The following is a 23,524-nucleotide window of genomic DNA, read 5'->3' as shown; positions in this document are numbered from 1 at the left end:
CTTCTCCTCCTCCGCCACCCCCTCCGCCTGCCCTCCCCCTCTCCCTCCCATGCACCAGCTAGACTCTCCTGCTGTGGGGGTTCCTCTTCTGTGCTGCAGCCCAGAACCCGTGCAGGAACACATCTGCACTCAGCATGGTGCCCTGCAGAAAACTGGGGAACCAGTGGAAGGCCTTTCTCTGGCTGACGCATTTTGCTGTCTCCCTGAATCAGGGATCTTGGGGCTTCCGTCAGCGTATGGATGGGAAACAGTGGGAGGCTGACTTGTTAGCTTGCACATAGGGTGAAGTGTCAGACCCTTCGTGGTTTCTGACCTAACATGCCTGAAGAACTGCAAACTCAAATGCCCACGGGAACCGGGTTGGGGATGTGAATTAGGAGAAGGAGGTCAGGTGTAAAAGAATTAATGGCAGCTGACACTCTGCCTTAGCGTTAGGTGTAAGAGGGAATAGTGGGGACCGTGGCAACTACAGGACAGTATCTTCTTCAGAAACTTCCTACTTCAAAAATATTTGGCAGCCTCTTCTACTTGAAAGCACTGTTTGGGTCAAACTAAAACCCTGAGCGCTGGGTCATCACCGTGTAGCCTCTTCTGTCCTAGATGGTGAGAAACTCCAGGCCAGGGAAGACATTTTTCCTTCCTGGTAACCAAGGAGACACTTGGCACAACACCATAGCAGGCCCTCATTGAAGAATCATAAGTTCTTAGCAGTCCATGTATTATAGAGCCTGGCACTAAGAAGAAATACAGTAGAATGTGGAAAGAGCAAAAAATTTTGCCGTGACTTTTTCACAAATAGGAACGCAGTCAGATGAGGTAGATAGACATCAGACTTTTTTTTCTTTTAAGTGATCCTTTTATAGTACTTGCTGTACTTATCTGTCCCAGCATTCTATTTCACCTCTACTAGTATCACAGTTTTATTTTTATTATCCATTTCTGTGCTCAGTGTATGCACGGTTTAGATATGACCTTTATTGCTCCTGTTTAATGATCAGTGGTTCTCATATGTGTGGTATAATAATGGGGAAACTCTACTCTGCCCTTTTTAGCATGTGAAATGGCCAGAGACAGCGAGCTAGAAATATAAAATTTGGCTGTCAAAAATCTTGAGTTTTATTTCATGGAGATTGGTTTCAGGATTGCCTAAAAGATTCCAGTGATGATTAAAAGCATTTCTATTTTGAAGCTAGCAAATATTTTCCTAAGTATTAACCTAGAAAGTTTGAGATTCTAAGCTGACTTTCTAGGAGCCCCTAAAATTGTAGGTTGTATGGTAAAATATTGGATAGCTATCTGAATATGTTTATATTGAGTTTTGACTATTTCATCTTTTAGTCCATTGTAAAAATAGGCTTAAAGAGAATGTCATTTTCTTTGTTTCTGTATTTTTAATTGCGGGAATACTAAATGAAAATAAGAAGTATAAGGGAAAAGATAAATATTTGCTCTCTGGAAGACTATTACTAGAGAGCAAGAGAGAGAAAGTGTTTCACAGCTGAACTGAAAAATGCACTGAGATATTCAAGGTATGCTGATGATGAAATGCCATGCATTATATTAGCCATTTAAAAAACAGTGAAAATAATAGTTGAGATATTGATGATTTATGGCAATAAGTATAGAGTAAGTATGTTTTTTTTTTGTTTATTGAGGCATAATTTGTCAGTGAAATGCATCCTGTTTAGGTGAGCGGCTCTGAATTTCAGCAGACTTACACAGTCGTGTGACCATGGCCACAGCCAAGGTTAAAGATATCACCATCATCCCGCCAGACTCCCAGTTCTTCTGGGTCATCTATCCTCTCCCTGTCCCCTCATCCCTGGCAACGCTCATCTGATTTCTTTACCTTTTCTAGAATGTTACAGAAGTGGTTGACAAAGTATGTAACCTTTTGAGTCTGGCTTCTTTCACTTAGTTTCATGCTCTTGAGAGTCACAAATGTTGCTGCATGTATCATTGGTTTGTTCCTTTTTATTGCTCAGTGGTAGTGCATTGTATACGTCTATCACACATTGCTTTTCTATTTACCAGTTGAGGGATATTTGGATTGTTTTTAGCTTCCGGAGATCATAAAGAAAGCTTCTGTAAACTCTGTAAATTGGATTTTGCTTAGACAAGTCTTCATTTCTCTTGGGTAAACAAATCCCTACGTGAGGGATTGCTGTGTCATATGAAAGTACATGTTTAATTTTGTAGGAAATGAACAAATTATTTTCCAAAGTGACTGTACCATGTTGAATTCCCACAAGCAAGGCATTGGAGTTCCAGTTGCTTCACATAAGACACATGCTTTTTATAAATTTTAAACAAGAATTCCTAGGTTTCCTTCTTACAAGTCTTTCTGAAGATTCATTATATTAAAAATTGATGTATTATGCTGGAATTTTGTATTTTTTTCTGAACATAGGGTGGAAAAAGTAGTTGGCAGGCTAGATTAATTCAGTTTTTTCGTATGAGTTAATAGATCCTATTTTATTTATATGTATATATTATATGTTTATATGAGTTAGTGATATATATTTGGAAATTGAAGTTATTTTGGTAAAAATTATACTTATGTCTTACACATATATGATAATAGTTTTCATAACATTTTAAAGTTTGGTGAATAATTCAGTGTTTCCTAAATATAGAAGAAAATCTGTACAGACATGTCTTCAAAGCCTTATTAATATTTGAGACTTCGGTTATATTAGAAGTAAAATTTCCAACTTAGTTGACAAGGCCATTCCATCTTTATTTGGAGCATGCAGCAGCCTGTGAAAAGAACAGCTTAGAAGACCTGAATTATTTTATAAAATTTCTCATCCGGTAATAGTTCTAATGTAAGTAGGATTGGCCTCTGCAGATAATGCAGGTCATTTAGACCAAACTGGAATTTTCAGGTGTCCTTTAAGTCATTCAGTAAGGTGTTAATGAAACTTAGGAGTAAAATGTGGCTTCCCTGACCTCCAGAATGGCAATATTGCCTGGCATACTGTAACATTAGTGTTTTAATATCTTTCCATTTATTCTGGGAAAAACACCAAAAGTGAAAGTGAATTTTCCAGAACAGAGACACTTGGGTTTGCTCTTTTTGTGTATGACTGTTTTCTTTGGTCTGATTTCTCAGGATCCTTTGCAAAGCTTTTTGCAACACTAAATTAAATGTAGGGGGAAAATAGAATTATTATTTTTTTTAATGACTGGCTTAATTAAATATTCAAAAGAGACTGGATTGCAATTATATATACATGTTGACATTTTTTAGTATCTCAACTTGAAACTATTGTTCATTATTTCTCAAGAATGCTAACATTTATTTTACTGAGTCCATACTCGTTCTGCTCACTGCACAACAGGCCAATAAATCAGGAAACGAGGTGTTGGGGCAACGAATAATGATTTTATTTGGAAAGCCAGCAGACTGAGAAGATGGCAGACTAACGTTGTGGAGAACATCTTCCTCAAGTCAGAATTGAGGCTCCTTTTATACTAAAAAGGGGCAGGGGTGTGGTTGTTGCAGACGTCTTGGTGTCTGAATCCTTTGCTCTTGCTGCTGTCCCCCTAGGTCAGGTCATGATGTTCCTGTAAGCCTCCAGCAAGACAAACGCTATTCCTTGTTCTGCAACTTTTAGTCTCTATGTGCATGGGAAAGTGTTAATATCCTTAAAGGGCAGAGTCTTGAGAATGGGCTCTCCTGTGTATTTCAGTCTCTAGGCAACATTCTGTTACAAAATGTGCAGAGCCAGCAAGACTAAGCCCAGGAGGCCGAGCACAGGGTTAGAGCCAAAGGAACAGATCTAATATGGAGTCAGGTTTGTTCTTTTCTATTATATTTGGTGTTAGGAGATCGAAGATACTTTGCTACAAATTATGAATAAATTGTATTGTAGAGCAAGACCTAACTGTCTTCTGCTTTGGGCTATTTCTGTGTCTCCATATTGGCCCTGATAGAAGCAATTTCAGAATGTCTGTCATGTGATATGAAATTCCAATACAGATGCCCCTTGTGTAGACAGCATCCACTCAGAAATGCAACTTACCTGGTATGACCCATAAATGAGAAAATTCGTAACTTCTGCAAATGTCCAGTTCTTTAATTTGTGACTACATAAAGACAATGAAAAGAATACTTTGGAAAAGTGGAGCCCACACACACTTAAATGGAGCTGTGTCTGTGTATCAGTCCCTAAAGTTAGCTTACCGATATTTGTATGTACAACAAGTGAGCTTTTCATAGACTTTGGGATTTGGTTATATCAATTTGCTACCCCTTCTCATTGAATAAACTAAGATAATCTTGATCAGTGTAGCCAAGTCAATAGTTTTTATTGTTATTTACCCTAGTTTTCCTTTTTCTCGCCTCTTCTGAGCCTTTCGTTGTATTGCAATGGGGTAGATAAATACTTAGCCAAGGACTGTATTAGTAATTAATTCATCTGTTAGTAGTTAATTCATTCTTGCTTACACCTTTTTCCTATTGTTCACCCAACTTCAGTCTTCTTTTTTTGTATAGGAACAAAAGATAATTTATTATGTTCTGCCAAATTCTGACTGCTGGCTTTTTGTTTATTAGAATAATGGTATGATTTTTGTACTGAGTATTTTTTCTGCATTTTTGTTTTCTCTGTCTGTAATATTTCTTTTAATCACACTGGTAGGGGAAAGAAGGGTGCCTTTTATATTTGTAGTGAACCATAATAAAACAGCAGGGGACTCCCTATTCCTCAGGCAATATGAGATGCTCTATATTTGCCCATTAGTTAAATGCATGAACCTTTTCCAAATTGATTGATTTTCTTAGTGACAAATCAGGGAGAAAATTCTGGTAGTTCTCAAGAAAAACTAGAAAGTTGGAGGAAGAGTTGAAGAGGCTTAAGGTCAGTAATTTGACCTTTTAATTATCTTATTTAGTGAGGACATTACTAAGTAATGTGGGAAACAGCTTTTAATAGAGGATAGAATTTGAAAAATAAAATAAAGTTTCAGCTCCCACTTAGAGCATTTGGGAGGAGAAATGAAATAGAAACATATATTTGTACAACAGTGGGAAAAGGGAATGTGTGTTTGTTTTTCATTTTAAGCCTGATTTGCCCAGTGTTCTTCATTATTAAATTACAGCTGGATTCCTAGTAAGTATGCAGCATATTTGCATGAGTATTAAAATAATTCATCATGATTAATTCTATTACAGCAAATCTCAGCCCTAATCACAATCTGCCACCTACTATAGTGGCTTGTCAGTATTTCATATTTTACTGGCATTGTGGTGGGATTGTGGCTTCTGTAACAGCTCCAATGTCATCTGAGTTCACCATGATTAATGTGGTTCTGAGGGAGATCTAATAATGATTAGCCAGTTTCATAAAGTGCTACAGAATAAGGCCGGTGTGAGAACAATTTTAAAGCTCTTCAAAATGTGCATTCTAACCAGTACCTCTGGCAACAGACTGGGTTTCTTGAAGGATGGAGAGGTTTTACCTTGGAGACAGGTGAACTCCTGGGGCAAAGGTGGGAAAAGGGGACCATAATTTGCCTTCAGGTACTTAAAGAATCAGAAGAACACAGGGCAAATCTAGAATGAATGGCTGAAAATTATAGGGAAGTGGACATCAATCTGACAGAGTAAAATTTCAAAACACTGAAACTCACCCAAAACAGAATGGACTTCATGGGTTTAATGGGCCAGATAAGATGTGGGGGCTTCCTGTTATTCAGTTAGAGACAAGATGCCTACTTAAGGAAATCCTTATGAAGGAATTTCTTAACGATTGAGAAAAGAGTTTTCTTCAGGTATGTTATGAATCCCTTTTCATCTGTGAGTTTCTATAAGTTAATTTCCTTCACAATATCAACAAATTTCTTGTGTTGTTCTTAGATTTCGGTGGAGGCTTCAGTGGGAGATGGCTTCACTGGAGACATTGCCATTGATGATTTGTCATTTATGGACTGTGCCCTCTACCCTGGTAAGGAAGACTTTCAATATATGAGTTTGTTCAAGCCTGTTTACTTGGGGGAAAACTGCCACAGAAATCAGTATTTCATTTCCACAAGTATCCCGAGGAACTCTTTTCTGGTCTGTTCTGTTACTCTATTAACCCTGGAAAAGATTGTTGTGAATTAGTCTTAAAGTCTTTGCACACATAGTAAAGACGTTTGAGTCAGTTGTCTGTATGTCTCAACACATGCAGAATATTAGGAAACTGTGTCTGAAGTTAAACTGTATAATTCCATCCTTTTGGGGGGTTAGAATAACCAAACTGGTTCCTTTGTCATTACATTGTTTTGGAGAATTTAATAACCTCTCAGTTACCTTCAGTGATGTTTTACTCTCATCTATGCTTTAAATATCTCTGAGGAGTGTGGCCAGCTACTTCTTCTCCATATTAGAGATTTCTTTCCGTTACAAAATGAATGCATATCTCTATCTTTAAACTTTTCCCCCCAAAATCCAGACTTACTAGTCACCTACTCAACATCCAACTTGGATGTAATAGGCATCTCAAAAATAACTAGGGGAAATAACCTAAAACAAATGCAGCCCAGGGAGATGTCATTCCAGGCAGTGCCTGGTGATCTGGTAGGAATGAATCTCAAGCCCTTGGGGGGTGATCTTGGGACTGAAGCTGGAGGCTCTTTAATTGCCTGAGAATGATCCTGGAGTGATCAGAAACTGGGTAATTTATAAATCAATTGCAGTAATCCATGTGGAGCACACTTTCATGTGCTGAAAACTTAACCTTCAGCCCTGGTGCATCACCTCAGCGTGACTGGTGAGGAGTACCAGCCTCTCCCCAGACATAACCAGAGGGCTGGGTTCCAGTTCTTTCAGCTGTAGCTACATGACACAGCTCTGACTCTCCGCTCATCATTCTGGCGGGATTAATGACATTAACCACTCTGGGTAGTGTTTCCATGGAACTCTGCAGAAAGTGACACCTCTCTCTCTCTCTCTGGAAACCGAACAAGAAGGAAATCGGAATTCAACAAGTTTACCCTCATCCTTCAGTGTTTAAAAGTAAATTCTTGATGACCCATTGCCCCCTCAATCCTAAGGTTCTTGCCTGCCTCCCTGTCTCAGTAAATGATGGTTTATCTCTAGTTGCTTCTTCTTCACCAACAAATCTGATCAGCCCCTGGCTTCAAGTGTACCCAGAGTCCCCAGTTTCCCCTCACCTGGGCTGCTCTCCCCTTGGTCCAGGGCACCATTGTCGGTACACAGACTATTGTGGTTGCTTCATCGATGCTCTGTTTTCTTCTCCCCTTGAAGCATGCAATCTGTTCTCAAAACAGCAGCCAGAAAAATCCCTTTCAAACTGAGCCAAGCTCATGTCACCCTGTCATCAGAGTCTTCCTATGGTGTCCCATCTCATTCAGAGCAAAAGTCAGACTTTCTCCCAGGAACTTCCAAGGTGTAAGTGACTGGCCCGCTCGTACCTCTCTGACTTCCCTTCCAGCAGCGTGCCTCTCCTCAACGTCTCTCACAACAAGGCCTCTCAGCTGGTCCTTGAGCCCTCCAACCCACTGGCGCGTCGTACCTGTTGTTCTCCCTTCCTGGAGTGGGCTTCCCCCACACAGCCAGTTGACTTCCTTCCTTCCTCCTTTCTGATTTCTGCTCAGAAATTTCTTTTTTAGTGAAACCATCCCTCAACCTGTTTCACACGAGTGCGTGCACACACACACACAGAGTCTCTTCCATACCTCCTTGTCTGACGTTTTCTATCTCATTCACCTACACCTATCACTGTATAATCAAATTTGATTTCCCCCCACAACAACGTTAGCTGCATGAGAACAAGGGTTTTATCTGATCACTGCCACGTCTCCAACAGTATCTGGCACATAATAGTACTCAGCATCTTTTGGATAGATGGAGACAGGTCTGTACCTCTTTAAGTGTTTATATATATTAGTTTATTATTATTATTATTGCTAAAATATTAGTTACTTCTATATAGAAGATACTGTGTTATATGTCAATGTCTGTTGAAAGCCAAATCTCAGTGGCTTACAACCACGTTTATCTCCTACTCTTAAGTGTGTGGGTTGGCATAGAATAATAACAGCAAGCATATGTATTTCTTGTTCATAGCTCTGTATAATTCTGTGTGGCTCCAAACTGTGCATCTCTGTTCTGTGTATCCTGTCTATCTGGGACCCAGACTGATGGACTGAAATTCTGTTGTCTTAACAACACGTTCTGTTGTTAAGTCAGAGGACTAGAAGAAGCAGGCACACTTAGAGCTTCTGTTGGGACATCATGTCTGCTTACATCTATTGGTCAGAGCAAGTCAGGTGGTCAAGCCAAATAACGAAGCAGGGAAGTATCTGCCACAGACAGAGCTTGGCAAAGGTGGGGAGTACAGAATATTTTTACAAGATAAGGAGTTGATAAATGGGCATGATAATATCATTTACCACTTTGTGTACCATCTTATACAATCCTGTAACCTTTTAAGAGTCTAGACTAGTGCCTGGTCCATCACAAGTAAAGAGATCTTGAATGATAAACAAGATAGATGCCTTATCAGCCCAATTCTATGAAGCAAACTAAGAAGGAGATAGCCTGCCCAAGGCTATAAAGTGGCAGAAGACGGTGTCTCAGTGTCTGCTTCTTTGGATCATAGTGTTTACCACCATTATTATATTACTTATTAAATACCTCAACTTCCTAAGGAAGAGAAAACAATTTCCAGTTTACAGATATGAAAAACTAAGCTTCAAGAACATAGGTGATCTGGATGAGGATGCGCAGTTGAGGGCAGGAATGAGATTTTCACCTCAGATGTCTGACATGTGGCCAAACTGCGTCTCACTCTGAGCTTAAGGAGAATCACTATGACCCCAGTGGCGGAGGAGAACAAAAAAGGATGCAGAAAGGGAACACGGGTCACCGTTGATACTGTGGCTGCTCAGTTTTCCTGCTCCGTCCAGTCTGTCGCTGGGTTTCCAGGGAGGAGGCAGAAGAGCTGCCAGCAGCAAGGACAGAGACGTGATATATCAGTTACACACCATTAGTCCTGATTTTCTGGTTCAAGTTTTAGAAGAAAAATATGGGATTTAAAAAAATGTCCAAACTGTGTGGTTTTAGTTGTTGGCTTCATAACAAAAGAAACTTGGGGTGGAAACCACAAAGCCTGCTGAAGCCAATGGTTTCATAAAGGAAGTTGATGTAATCTTACCATAAGATGAAAATCAAAATCAAAATTAGGCTCTTAATTAAAATACTGCTCTTGATGATTATCGGTCAGCTTTATTTTTCATGACATGTTAGCCGAGGTGAGATCAGTACATGGAGGTTCACGTACAGACACTGATTTGCTTTCAGTATAAATGTTACCTACAGCGTGTTTCCTGGATTAATAAAAGTACGAATAAACACTAAAAAGCCCACAAATACAAAATGTTGACCTAATGTCCAAAGTGAAGCTTTGTATCCTTTTTTTATACTGAAAGTGACTAAAAAGGAAATTATTTCATTTTACCTATTCCCTCAAAATCCTCTCTTTTCCTCAAGTCTCCCTTGTTCCTTTTAATGATGTAAGTGTTCTCTAGCACCCCAGGGTTGAAAATACCACAGTCATCTTTGGCTTTCCCACTTGCAAATCCCACTGCCTCCAACTCCAAAATGTTTCTCACATCTATTCTATGTTTCCATTACCTCTGCCATGACCCTGGTTCAAAACAGTGTTGACTCGAATGGTTAAGCCTTTTAACTATAAACTTTAATTAATTTTTTACGCCCAGTAGTTTTTAATACCATAAACTTTCTTTTCACTTTGTCATCAACCATAATTACCTGCTCTTCCAGGTCAATTCTTTTTTTTTTCCCTCAATGTTTATTTATTACTTTATTTTGGTGGGGGAGGAAATTAGGTTTATTTATTTTTAGAGGAGATACTGGGGATTGAACCCAGGACCTCATGTATGCTAAGCATGCCCTCTACCACTTGAGCTGTAATTTCTAGTTGTTCCTAACAGTTTTCAAAGCCCTCCTTAATTATGGATTTTATCTCCTTTGTTTCAATACTTTGATGATACAAATTCTCATTTCAAATTGAATTCAGGAGAGTACTAGAGAAACAGCTTTTTAGGCAAGATTAATTACATTTCTAGGGAAAGTAGATGAACTTAACCGCGCAATAGAATACTGTGATTCTTTGCATCATGTGTGATGATTTTGTCTATTCCCAGAGTAGATAATGATGAGCGGTGATGGTAAAGTCAAATAGCTTTCCCTTCACCTTGAATTAGACCTTCAGGGTAGATTATTTAGTAAGAATTGTTGCCAGGCATTCAGACTTAAAAATATGATCCCCAAGGAAGTATCTGTTTCACATTATTCTTTCCATCTTCCATCAGAAAATAAGAAGTGTGTTTCTTTTAGCTAAACACATGCCACAGGGGTTTTCCTTTTTGCATCAAAGATTATTGGTGAGATTGCTGGGTTATTTGGAAAAATAAATCTATGACCACATGGCATCATAACCTGCTGATCGCAAACTGAAAGAAAAACTACCTGCGCAGTTTTCATCAAATTTAACATCTCAGAATTCAGCTTGCATATTAGAGTTATTTGTTACTAGAATTACAAATTATTAGCACAATATCACTATCCAAAGTATTAGTTTTTTATTTTTCCCTGGGAAGTTGTGACTAAGTCAGTGGAGCATCTTCCAACTAATGATACCTTAAAATTGAGAAAGCATTGTAACTCTTTAGAGAATGTTTAGCAACAATGTTTTATGATGTCCTTCCCCGCCCACCAAGTGGTTTTTGTTGTTGTTGCTCATCTAAGTTGACTGAATTTTTGACACCCTTCTTTTGCCTGAACATTTCAGCAGCTTTATTGTTGCTTGATCAAGTCTCCCTCCTGCAAAGAGTTGTGTGTGTTTCAGTGTAAATAAAATGGCAAGGGAGCCGGTGTGAATGCTTTTGTCAGCACTTTTAAGATACCACTTGCAGCTTTTCATCTACTAACATTAAGCTATTTGGTGCATCCATTCTTTGTTGTCTCAGGATAATAAATTACATCAAAGCACTTTGTTTTGAGGTTCTCCTTTCTCCTGTATTTTTCTAAAGGAGATATAGAATCAAGAAAATTTTAGGAATGTTGGAAATATTGGAAATATTTGTAGTTTAATGAAAGACTTCAAGGCAAAAATGAAGAAATTTGAGACTCAGTGATTGTAATCTTCAGTATTCTGGTTTTTGTGTCTTTGGTATGTAAACTTACAAAGTGATTTAACACATACCTAGGGAAAATTTTAGCCCAAAGCCTATGGTCCATGCAACTTAGTATTTCTACTGCATTTCTAGACAATAAAATGGAATAACCGACTGAATCTATCTTAAAGTTAAAACTTTAAAATGTTGTTATCTTTTAGTTGAGGAAAATGATAAGTACCAAAAATGGAGAAGACTGTCAAAATACTGAATTAGCAGTGGGAGTTTTCAAGCTAAAATTTAAGTCTGTTTGTAGTTACTTTCAAGTAGAGTAGAATGTCTGTCAAGATGGAAAATATCTTGTGCTACCTGGAAATTTTCATTGAATCCATGTGTGACAGCAAAAACACTTCAGAAAGAGCTGATTTGCTACTGGAGACAGAAAAAAAATGTGCTGCATAATACGTGACCAATACATCACTGTATCACAGTTGTTAATAAGTCATATCCAAAGAATAGCTATGTTTCAGTAAAACCTACTCTCCTAGAAAGTAGACCTAACACAGGTACTTTGGTATGATCACGCTAAACACAGTCATTTCAGCTTGTGGATATAACTCCATATTATTGTATTCAGTGCAACAGGGAAAACTCTGCTTTTCCCCTGGAGCTATAGAGACTTCAAATTTTTCATTTTTCTGAAGATTGATTAGGTTTAAACCTCAAGTAGACTTTTAGATTTTTAAATTAAATGTATTTCTTAACATCAGAAGTGACAAAAAAAAAAAACATGCATGGTTATCAGGAGATAAAGAACCACTAAGGATATTAATCAAGTAATTGACACAGTGGTGGCATGTCTAAAGCTGGAAATACCTTATCAAGGACTAGGTATGTTAAAATAATCAGTTTTAGTTGCTTAACTACCAGTGTGGGAATACCTGTAGGGAGGGAAATCTTGTATAAAACAAGTTGGAAAATCTGTTTTTATCAGAAAGACTGTATTAGGCTAGCATGAAGTGTGTCATGTTTGTTGCGTGGAATTCACAGAGCAAGGAATTAGCACGTAGAGTCCATCTGGAGCCTGAGTCATCTGCTTAGGGTGACAGCTCTGCAGGTGAGCTGGTTTCCCTTTCACTTAGAGATGGAGAAGAAAATCAGGCCCAGCTAGACTAGCCTCTGCTTCTTAGTGAGTGCAAACCAGTTACTTGCACGTCGCCCTTGCAGTTTTGTCTCATCTGCAAAGCTTTGAGTGTTTTTTGCTTTAATGACTTAACTCTGTCATTGCTACCAGCATGAGCATTTCTAAGCAATTACAGATTTAAAAAATTGTAAGTTTTGCTATACACTGAATGTTTGTGTCCCCCCCATATTCCTGTATTGAAGCCCTAACACCCAGTGTGATCGTATGTGGAGGTGGGGCCTTTGGAAGGTAATTAGGGTTACACATCATGAAGGTGATGTCCTCATGATGGGACTAGTGCTGTGTAAGAAGAGGAAGAAAGCTGAGGTCTCTTTCTCTGCCTTCTGCACTGAGGAAGGCTATGTAGGGGTATAAGCAGAAAGAGAGCCCTCACCAAGAGCTTGGCCGTGTTGGCCTCCCAGTGTTGGACTTTGAGCCTCTAGAACTGTGAGAATTAAGTTGTTGAAGCCTCGCACTCTGTGGGGTTCTGTTCTAGCAGCCCAAGCTGACGGAGGTGGGCTTACTGCTCTAGGTAGATTTTACCATTACAATTGTTCACCATTTATACGTTAAAAAAAATAAAGGCTTTATCCATATACTATACAGAGTCATTTCTAATATCACCTGTTGTGATTAGTCAACTGGAAAATAGCTGAGGAAACTTCTGGGAGCAGCAGAGAGCTATAGAGAAGGAAAGTGGGAGAGGTGGATTTACTTGAAGGATAGTTCGTAAAAGCTAATGGAATTCCAGACAGAAAATAAAGAAAATGGAGGAGAAGCAATTTTCAAAGATGTAATGGCTAAGAATGAACAGAAGACATGATTTTAAGAAGACTACTGAACCTCGTGCAAAATATTATAAGAATAAATCCAGGTCTAGGCTTACGGAGATGAATCAGAAAAACAATAAAGAAAAGGGAAGATTATGTTAAAAATAGCTGGAGATTAAAATACAATTACAAAAGAACCACAGTGAGGTTGATCGCTGACTTAGAAATAGCCATGACGGAAATTGGAAGACAGTTGAATATTATTCTCAAAGTTCTGAGAAATAATAACTGTTAGTCCAGATCAAAGCAAAACTCTTTCAGGAATGAGGGTGGAAAAAAGAGCATTCAGAGGATAATATCCACAAACAAAGAGAAAATGATTTTTATTGCACCAGACTCTTACCAAATGAACTATGCTAATATGAACATTAGAGAAAGACAGAATGATCCCAATAAGGGCTGCAATGCAAAGGGGAATGGACAGCAAAGAAAATGGCAAACCCATGGGTGGTTCTGGATATACCAGTGGATACTGAATATGTGATGTGACCAGTGTATTTACACACTGCTCGGAGGTAAAGAAATTGATGCAAATTAGTTTGGAAAACTAGTTTGGCATTATCTAGTAAAGTTAAAGTTGCGCATGCTCTGTGACTAGGCAGTTCCACACATCAGGAGAAATGTACAAAATAAAACCTCAAACAGAATAAACTCAAAAACCATCGATGGTAAAATCACTATGTGAATATATGTTATATGTTCATATAGTGAAATCTATACGGCAGTCAGCCTAACTGAACTTGACAAACATACATTCACATGGATGGATGAATGAACAGTGTTGAAAAAAATATCAAGTTGCTGGGAAACATTCGAGGATTCAAAACTCTTGGGCCAGTAAAAGGGTTAACATTTGCCAGGGATTAGGAGAAGGGAAGGATGGATAAGCAGAGCACAGGGGTTTTTACTGCACTGCAACTATTCTATGTGATGCTCTAGTGGTGGAAGCATGTCGTTATGTGTTTGTTAAAACTCAATAGAATATGAAACCCCAACAGTGAACCCTAATATAAACTATGGAAAAGCAACAATGGATGGCTGAGTTTGCAAGGAGAGCCTGAGCATGCATACCTTGTCTCTTAGTTTCCTTTTTTAAAAAATTACTTTCCACTTACAGTTATTGGAAGATATTGGCTATATCTGCCTTGTTGTACCATTTGCAGCAACGTGGATGAACTTGGAGAGTATTATGCTAGGTGAAATAAGTCAGAAAGACAAATACAGTATGATATCACTTATATGTGGAATCTGAAAAATACAACTAACTAGTGAATAAATCATAGAAGAAGTAGACTCACAGATACAGAGAACAAAGTAGTGGTTACCAGTGTGTGTGTGGCAGGGAGGGGCAATGCAGGGTGGAGGAGTGGGGGGTACAGACTATTGGGGAGTTTCCTCATTTTTTTTTTGGAGCCAGTTAGCCGAGGGAAGCCTGAGATGTGCTCAGCTCCTCCTGGCTGTAGTTCACGGTGGTAACCTTCTGTATGGAAGTTTCCGGCACAGGGTATGACTTAAGAGAGTCTGTTTATATCTGAGTTTCACACTTGCAAAGATTACCTAGCTACAGATACAGCCCATTTTCTCCAGTATCAACTTCATCCATAAAAGGCTGACACTTGGATCTACTACCTGCCATCCACTTCAGTCTTAGTTCTTTATCATTTCAAAACTGGAGCTAAGAAATACAGTGCTATTTACTGGACTTTCCTCGAATTTCCAGCAGCACCCAAATTCCCAGTCCTCTAGACACTGGGTGTGCGATCTTGCTCTGGTCTTTGCTGTCCCCTCCAAGCAATCTCTGCTCTGGTTCATTAGTTGCCTGGAATTGAAGTTAAGAGCTCAGCTGTTCCCTCTTCCCCATTTCGGAGCCACCTGCATTCATTTTCCACACTTACGCCTGATAAGCATTTCTCGAAGTGGAAATTTTATATCTTGGCGTTTCTCCACAACTTTTTGTATTTATTTCAGACTCCTAGTTGGTCCCACGTAGCTCTTTGTGTAACTGTCTCCTCTCTAGCCCTGAATCTAAAGACTCCATCCTGTGCATTCTTACTACACCCCAAGATACTCTTCTTGCCAAACTCTCACAGGTTTCCAAAGACCAACAGGAAAATAGATTTCTCTGCTTTCATGTTAGACTGTTCTCATTGCCCCCAAAGAGTTTGTACCCTTCTTCATCTAGCCAGCAGCACATCATTTTTTAACACTGGAAAATTAAACATTGCCATACCAGGATGTCTTCTGTCTCCCATCTGATACAGGCTTTTCCTGTGTTCTCTTACTCTGTTGTAAAATCTTGCATTTTTGTACATCTGTTCATTCATTTAGTCTGTCATCCGTCCATCCATCCATTATCCTTCCATCCACCTGTGCATCGGTTTACTCACTTTGCAGTGTTAGTGTATCCACAATGTATCATGGTCTGTGAATTGTGTTGTGAATACAGGGATGAAAGGATAGGTGTCATTCTTGCTTCCATGGTGTTATAATCTCTATCATAAACTTACCCCATGAAACTGTAATGAAAGAATTTTCTGACTGCCTTATTCACTCATCTTTAAACTATTTTCTGGAAGTCTTTGGCTTGAAATCCACTGCACCTACCATGTACTTGACACAAGGATGTTAAAAATAAATGTTTATTGAATAGCTTACTATATATAAATAAATCAAATTCTGTACATTTCTTCTAAATTCTAATATCAGGAATTATTTTTTTCAGAAATTATTATCTTAATTAAATACTTCTGGGTGGATACTTTTGGTTTGGGTCTATCATGTGACTTTGGATCTTGACTACGTGAGGATATGTGGACAAAGATGAGATGTTAGAGTCATGGTGGCAGTGGTGGAACAAACCTTATTTACCTGGTGGCCTAGAAAGTTTAACGTGACCTAGACTTTGGGTCCTAGTGCCAGCACCTGGAAGTCCCTTAGTTCCCGCTGATCTTCCAAGCCCTGTCCCTGAGCCTCCCATTTATTCAGTGAGCTCTGAATAGTTTTTCAGTAATTTCCATCTGCACTTTCACCTATTTTTATAATCAAAGAGATCCAGAGCCATTTGCCATCACCGAGACCATGAACCCCAACTTACATACTGACATAAAGAAGTTCAGCAGATTAGTTAATACTATCAAATATTCTTTACAAAGTTGAATGTGAAGCATACTTCGTAAAGCTTATTGTGTGAAATCTTTAAAGAAATGGAAAAATCTATAAAATGACGCTTGTCTCTTACTTCAAGGTAATTTGCCAGTGGACCTGCCAACTCCACCAGAAACTTCAGTTCCAGTAACATTACCTCCACACAACTGTACAGACAATGAATTTGTCTGCAGATCTGACGGCCAGTGTGTTGGAAACATCCAGAAATGCGATTTTAGATATGACTGCCCTGACAAATCGGATGAATCATCCTGCGGTAAGTGACTTCCTAAATTTTTCATTAAATATAAATCAGATAAGAAAATTCCAGTGTCATATCAAGTAGCATGGCCTACTGTCCTAGTTAGAAATTTTCAACCTGGCTTAGAGCAGTTTATTTCTTTCTTTCTTTATCTTTTTATTTTTAAATGGAGGTCCTGGGGATTGAACCCAGGACCTGAAGCATGATAAGCCTATGTTCTACCATGGAGCTATACCCTCCCCCTGCAATTTCTTAACATAAAAACTTTACATAGAGAATTATAGGAGAAGAAGCAGCCATCATTCTTGTATCATGTCCAACAAGAGGTGGCTTTAAATTAATATTTTAGATTCAAAACACTAATTTTCATAGACTTGATTCCAGGGCTATTATTTTCCAGCCCGCCCGCCCACTCTTTCTTTCTTTCTTTCTTTCTTTCTTTCTTTTTCTTTCTTTCTTTCTTTCTTTCTTTCTTTTTCTTTCTTTGTTTGGTTTCTTTCGTTCTTTCCTTTCTTTCTTCTTCTCTCTGTTTCTTTCTTTCTTTCTTCTTTCCTTTCTTTCTTCTTTCTTCTCTTTCTTTCTTTCTTTCTTTCTTTCTTTCTTTCTTTCTTTCTTTCTTTCTTTCTCTCTCTCTCCCTTTCTTTCTTTCTTTCTTTCTTTCTTTCTGTCTTTCTCTCTCTCTTTCTTTCTTATTGATGTATAGTTAGTTTACAATGTATCATTTTCTGGACTACTACTCAGCCATAAGAAAGAATAAAATAATGCCATTTGCAGCAACATGGATGGACCTGGAGATCATCATTCTAAGTGAAGTCAGCCAGAAAGAGAAAGAGAAAGCACTCATATGTGCTGAAAAAAGAAAAAAGACTAATGAACTTATCTAGAGAACCAGTCTTTCCTATTAATCCCGTTGTTTGTCTCCTTAGGGAGGAAGCATAATAGCCTCAAATTAGATGAATTTGTGCAAATGTTGCCACTGTCAAGATGCACGTATAAAATAAATGCTATGTCAAATGTGCAGAGTTCATAAGAAACCAGTCCTAACACTCATGGCCCCTTCTGCAGCTGGGTACGATTGAAAGATGGTTTTCATTTATTGGCACTTGCCAATCTACAGTTTTCCTAAATGGATTAAGGCAGATTATTTAATTTAAAAATGAACTTCTCGGTCAAAGATACAAACTGAGGAGGAAAATGAATTTGTCTGAATGGGCAAAGATAAATGCTTGTAATGGTTTTCCCTTCCTTGCTCTATATTAAGTAGTATATGAATTTACTGTAATATTTCCCCAGTGCCTTGATAATATTAAAGGTTTTGGAACATTCAGGTAACACGGTGTATAATGAAAGTCTTAATTTGTCTTATGTCAGCCTCTTCAAGGGGTTCTAAAACTTAAAAAAATCAAATAGAGTTTGTATTTATTCTTTGAACTCAGAAAAAATGTTCATGAATATACAAATATGCAATAAATTAATCTAGACCAAAAAACTTATAAAATGAAAGCTGACTCACTCTGTGAGTGAGATGGGACAGCAATGAGCTCATGCTGGTCAGTAGCATATGCTGTGAATCACAGATGCAAGATAATATAATGGAAGATGTTGTGGTGTCCAGACTTCCTTGTGGGAAGACACTGCAATCCTCCTGTGATCCCACGTAAGTCATGTTTGTAACAGCTCACACAAAATCTCGTTAATTATGCCTAATGAGTATCTTTAGTGAATAATGACTTCTTAGTTCAACTTTGCGATTTTAGTAATGTCATTTATGATTGGGTAGGAGGTTTTGGTAAGTCCTTTACATGTTTTGAATAAATGTCTACTATTAAATTATGTTAATATCATAGGGATATTTACTTATTTTGAATAAACATGGTTGAATTATTACTTTATATTTTATATATACATATATACATATTCATATATACTTTATAATTATAAAAAATTGTTTAATTTCTAAACAAATTATGTGATCATGCCTCCTCCATCTCTGTCATCTCTTTGTAAGATGAACTTTTGTGATAAATCTGCCTGTCATCTACAGTCTTACATTTTCTAATTTTTTTTATTGTGGTAAGAACACAAGATAAGATCTATGCTATTCGTAAGTTTTTAAGTGTGCAGTACATTATTGTTGACTGTAGGTACAGTGTTCCACAGCAGACCTTAGTGCTTGACTGAAACTCTGTGTTCTCTAATTTTTAAAAAATCTGTAATTTTTATCTTTGTCAATGATACAAAGAACAGGAATCTAGTGAATCCTAAATCTCTTCACAAAATAAGTATAATTATATGATCAATAGTAATATCAGAGATGAAATAAGACACTGGAATTTCATGATTAAAAATCACTTTTATTGGGATGAGTGTTTCTTTCTCAAATTCTACTTTAAATCATGAACCCAAGTTTCTAAATGGTGGCAGTGGTTTGCCTGCGCCATCACGGCTTATGCCATTTAAAAGCTGGAGTGCACACCAGGCAGGCGTTCCATGGTATACACAAAAACTAATTGAACTGAATCTTTTATTCAGGTAGTAGGGAATTTAAGACAGACAGACAGACACATGAACACATTCAGAGGGAGAGGGAGTGAGGGAGGAAGGAAAAAAGAGAGTGTTTGTTTTCACACATAATCTACGTGTTTAAAAAAATCACTGGACTTTTAATTTTGTTTGATATTAGAATGCAGTCATTACAAACATTTAGAAAACTTTTAAGGAAAGAGGTCCAATGTAAAAGTTGTACATCTTATAGCTTTGAACTTAAGTAGTTTAGAATTTGCAATAGCCCTCTCAGAGGCTGAGTTAAAGTTTAGCATGGTAGTGATACTATGAAAAAAGAATGGACTTATCAGAGCTTGGAGGTCGTATAAGGGATGCAAATGTTATATCAGGAGAGACTGGCAAGGTTTAAATGGCTGCTTGAGGAGCTAATTGAAGTATCTCCTCCTTATGAAAGCAGATTCTTTAGTATGTGCACTTACTTCCACATTTTGGTTACTGTCACTTATTTGAATCTAATACACCTCGATTTCTTTAAAACCCTTCTAGGGATTACATAGACCATTTGCTTAATTATTTTACTTACGCTTAAAAGTTATATTTTAATTAAAAAAACCCGAGAGTAAGAAAGTGCTGATGCAGATGGAAATCACCATGTATTGACACATAGATTGTGACGAGCTCATCCTGTCTCTGTTCCATTCTATTCAAGCTATGGAAGTTTGCAGCTTTGAAAAAAGAAACCTGTGTAAATGGTACCAGCCAATCTCTGAAAATTTAATGGAAGATTCAAACATATTCAGGTGGGGACTTGGTAATGGATTCAGTATTCATCACGGGGAGGAAAACCACAGGCCATCAGTGGACCATACAACGTAAGTCACATATTTGGAACATGTCTCTTAGGAACTATGTATTAAACACTTCCCAAACTCCTGCCACACCGCCTTCCCCTACGCTTGTGCTGTTATAAAGATGGATGTTTCAGTTACAGAGTAAGTGGGCTAAGTCTGTTCTTTCATACAAAATGGAAAAAAATTCAGTTAAAAAGGTAACGAATACTCTTGTAAAAGTCACAAAAACTAGAGACACGCATGAGTAAGTAATGGAAAATAATGTGTAATATCATCACTCATCAAAGCACTGTTGGGAGTGAGGGTATAGCTCAGTGGTAGATGCGTGCCGAGCATGTCTGAGGTCCTGGGTTCAATCCCCGGTACCTCCATTAAAAAACGAATAACCGAATTACCCTCCCTCCAAAAAAAAGATGAAAAAATAATAAATAAAACATAAACTAAAATTAAAACCATAAAATAGTTGGAAAAGCTCTGTGAATATGTTGTTTTCAGATTATCCATCCATTCACTGCATCCCCTTCAAATTTCTTTTCTCCTTTTCTTCCTTTTCTAGATTCTCCTCCACCGCCTTGCCCCTTTTCCTCTTTTTCCAGTCTTTGCTCTTTATCATCATCTATTTTGGTCTTTTCTTTCAGGCTTTAATAATTCCCACCTTTCCCCTGTTTTGTAGTCCACAAATAAATTGAATGCTCACTGCCTACAAGAGCCCATTCTTCCTTTTCCCTTTCAATGATATAAGGGACTGTTACTGAAGACAACAAAGGAATCCCCCTTTCTATTACAGAGAATCTTTTCAAAACCTGTGTGCCTTCACTCCTCTGCGCAAAGCTTCATGTCCCCCAGCATCTGAGGTTGCTGCTTCAAAGAAAACTACGGGTGTGCCCGCTGGCCGGTCCTTCGTTGCCTGGGCCAACCTGACCTTACAGTCAAGGGGACCACAGTATCTTGGGTGTACAATGATTTTCTTTTCCTGGGCTGACTTTTTCACCCTGGTTTTCTGAGCTCTCTTTTGTTTTTGTTTTTGTTCTGTTAAAATGCTTCCAGCTTTAGCATCATTTGATTTAAACAGTGGCAGCCAGGTTGCCCCAAGTATATGCAGTAGCAGATATGAGCGCTGCTTTGTTTTGATCACATTTGACAGTTGGCCATTAATTTTTGAAATTTTGGTGGGCAGAATTTCTTTGCACTGCTTCCAACATAAAGCAAAGGATCATTTCAGAAAGTTTCTTTGGCTCATGCAGATAAGTCAGCCTTCATTCATAATCTGTATTCCTGTGAAGAAAAGGGCAGACCTGAATCTCACTTCTAAGTGGGAAAGGGATAAACAGAAATACAGCAACAGATTATAAGCACAGTAATATAGTTGGGTTTTAACTTGTTTGTCTTGTCCCCCAACCCATCACTGCCTCACATGGACTGCAGGTTCCCTGAGGGATCGCAGGGACTCTGATTCCCTTTAGTACATTTTTTCTAAGGTTCGATGTATATTAAGTCTCAATAATTATTTGAGTGAATTAGTTGATGATTAGGATCCATATATTTATGCTTTATAATTCAAGTCTACAAGGCACGAAATTAAATATGTTTTGAATAGGAATGCTTACAAGTCAGATACTGTTTAATGGATGTGTTCTCCGTGACCGTGAATCACGGGGGAGGGAGTGGTCCCTAGGCCTCCATCTTTTCTAGCCGTCCTCTCCCCTTGTATCTGGTTCCTTCTTCAGCCAAGGGAGGTTTGACATTTTCTACTTTGTGGTAAGAAATAGCTCTTATGCATCTTGTATCCTGCTCCATGGCTTACAGTAGAACTCCATGCTCCATTTTCCAAATTCTATTTTTTTTAATTTAAAGGGAAGCTTCTCTCATTTACAAAATGCTTTACTCTCTCAGCTGTCTGGCTCTAGACATTTATGGCCAGGTTTTTAAGACTCACTGTGTCTGAGTTTGCATGATCAGTTTTGAACATGACAAAGCTCTTCACATTCCACGATCCCACCTCTCTCCAGGCCAAAGATTGCTTCTGGCTAAGGTTGGTAAAGATCATTCATAAGCAAGCACGAAAGGGAAAAAAAAAAGCACATTAATATATTTCAAAGTATTCTCTCACTTCATACACCTAATGAAGCGATAAAGTCCAGAAAGGTGATGGTGGGGTAGGAATTTGTAGGGAAGTTTTCAGTATATAGTTGAGTCTTCAGTAAGTTCTTAACTTGTGTTTTTCATCATGGCAATGAAATGGTAAAAAAAAAAAAAGCTAAGCAAAGTGCTATTCCAAGTGACATTCTACTGCTTTGTGTTCACATGTTAACGGACTAATCTTTCTACCTAAGGATCTAAAGTAAACTCTGTGGTCTAAAATAAGGGTTACATCTTTATTTTTCTCTTACTCGTTTGTTTGTGGGAGAGTAACAGCATTCCATACAGCTGGTTCCTTCCCCATTTGGATATGAATTAGAAATGCTTGGATCATTGAATCAGGATGTTTGGATCACCTAATTTCTTAGCTTTGTAGCTAATTCAAATTTAAATATGTTTAGCATATTGAAGATTTGAAAGTGCTGTGTAATGATTCCTCCCATTTTATAATTTCAAAAGATCTCAGAATCCTGTACTCTGAGCTCCATATTTAGTTCACTGTAGCCCAGGCAATTTTACCAAGTATGTAAATGGGTAAATTGGTTCATAGCTAAGTACCATAAATTTTATGATCATTGTTATCTCATAGGAGAGCCTTTGTTTTACCCAGTTAATTCATTTTCACTGCTGGAAGCCAAGGAAAACAAAGTTTTGAGTCCTTGACCCTCAAATCCATTTTGTTTGACTACAGTGAACGCCCATCTATTGGTTAAATAGGTTTAATATTAAGATTTCTTAGGCATCTGAGATCATCCCCTCAAGCAAGATTAAGTCTTCCCCCTTTATCGTTCATATGGATCGATGCCTAGTGGAGGACTTAAGCACATTCTAGTTTAGTGGTTTCTCCCTGTGCCCACAGAAGCTTTAGGGAAGTTTTCCGAAGTGTGGATAAAGAACCTCTGAAATGTTGGTTTGTATATTAATATTCAACATGTAACAAATTTAAATGAAGATTCTGACACTTGGATTAGAATCTTGGGAATAGAGCTGGGGATCTGTATTTTTAGTGTACTTCCTAGCTGGTTCTCGAACGTCATTCTCAGGAGCCCTCCATAGCAGGAAGTGGGGAAGGTATTGCAAAAAGTCGGAAGGGGGCTTTCTTAATTTCTAATTCCAGTTTTGATCAAAGCAGATTTATTTCTTTGTAAATCTGGTGACTAATTAAAAAAAAACTAGTACAAAATATTTTAGGAAAAAACAAGAAACAAAAAATATTCTAAGATGATTTTATTCAAAAATAAAATAAAGTGTTTATGTTATAAAGTATTATAATTGGGAAATCATTTGGAAGCAAACTCTTTACCCTGCTCAATCCCAAAGGCATGTCATTTCAAGGCACCCTCTTCATTGCCTCATTCATCGTATGGTACCCAACTTTTCTGACAACGTTGTGCTTGTGTGTTCTCTTCCCTACCTCTGATCAAGATGATCCGTCTTTGTTTTGAAGCAAAACCAAACA

At 38.0% G+C, this 23,524-nt stretch overlaps 1 protein-coding gene across 1 annotated transcript in view; it reads left to right on the top strand.

Moving 5' to 3' along the window:
* MALRD1 (MAM and LDL receptor class A domain containing 1) overlaps positions 1-23,524 on the top strand; it is a 365,316-nt gene that overhangs the window by 46,701 nt on the left and 295,091 nt on the right. Inside the window, exons 9-11 of the mRNA XM_032474166.1 lie at positions 5,864-5,951; positions 16,409-16,585; positions 19,785-19,947. Of these exons, the coding sequence (XP_032330057.1) occupies positions 5,864-5,951; positions 16,409-16,585; positions 19,785-19,947 (428 nt within the window). The remainder of the gene's footprint in view (positions 1-5,863; positions 5,952-16,408; positions 16,586-19,784; positions 19,948-23,524) is intronic.

Source organism: Camelus ferus, chromosome 35 (genome assembly GCF_009834535.1).
Source record: "Camelus ferus isolate YT-003-E chromosome 35, BCGSAC_Cfer_1.0, whole genome shotgun sequence".
In the NCBI taxonomy this organism is placed as follows: Eukaryota; Metazoa; Chordata; class Mammalia; order Artiodactyla; family Camelidae; genus Camelus; species Camelus ferus.
This window is presented reverse-complemented; position numbering and strand designations above follow the sequence as displayed.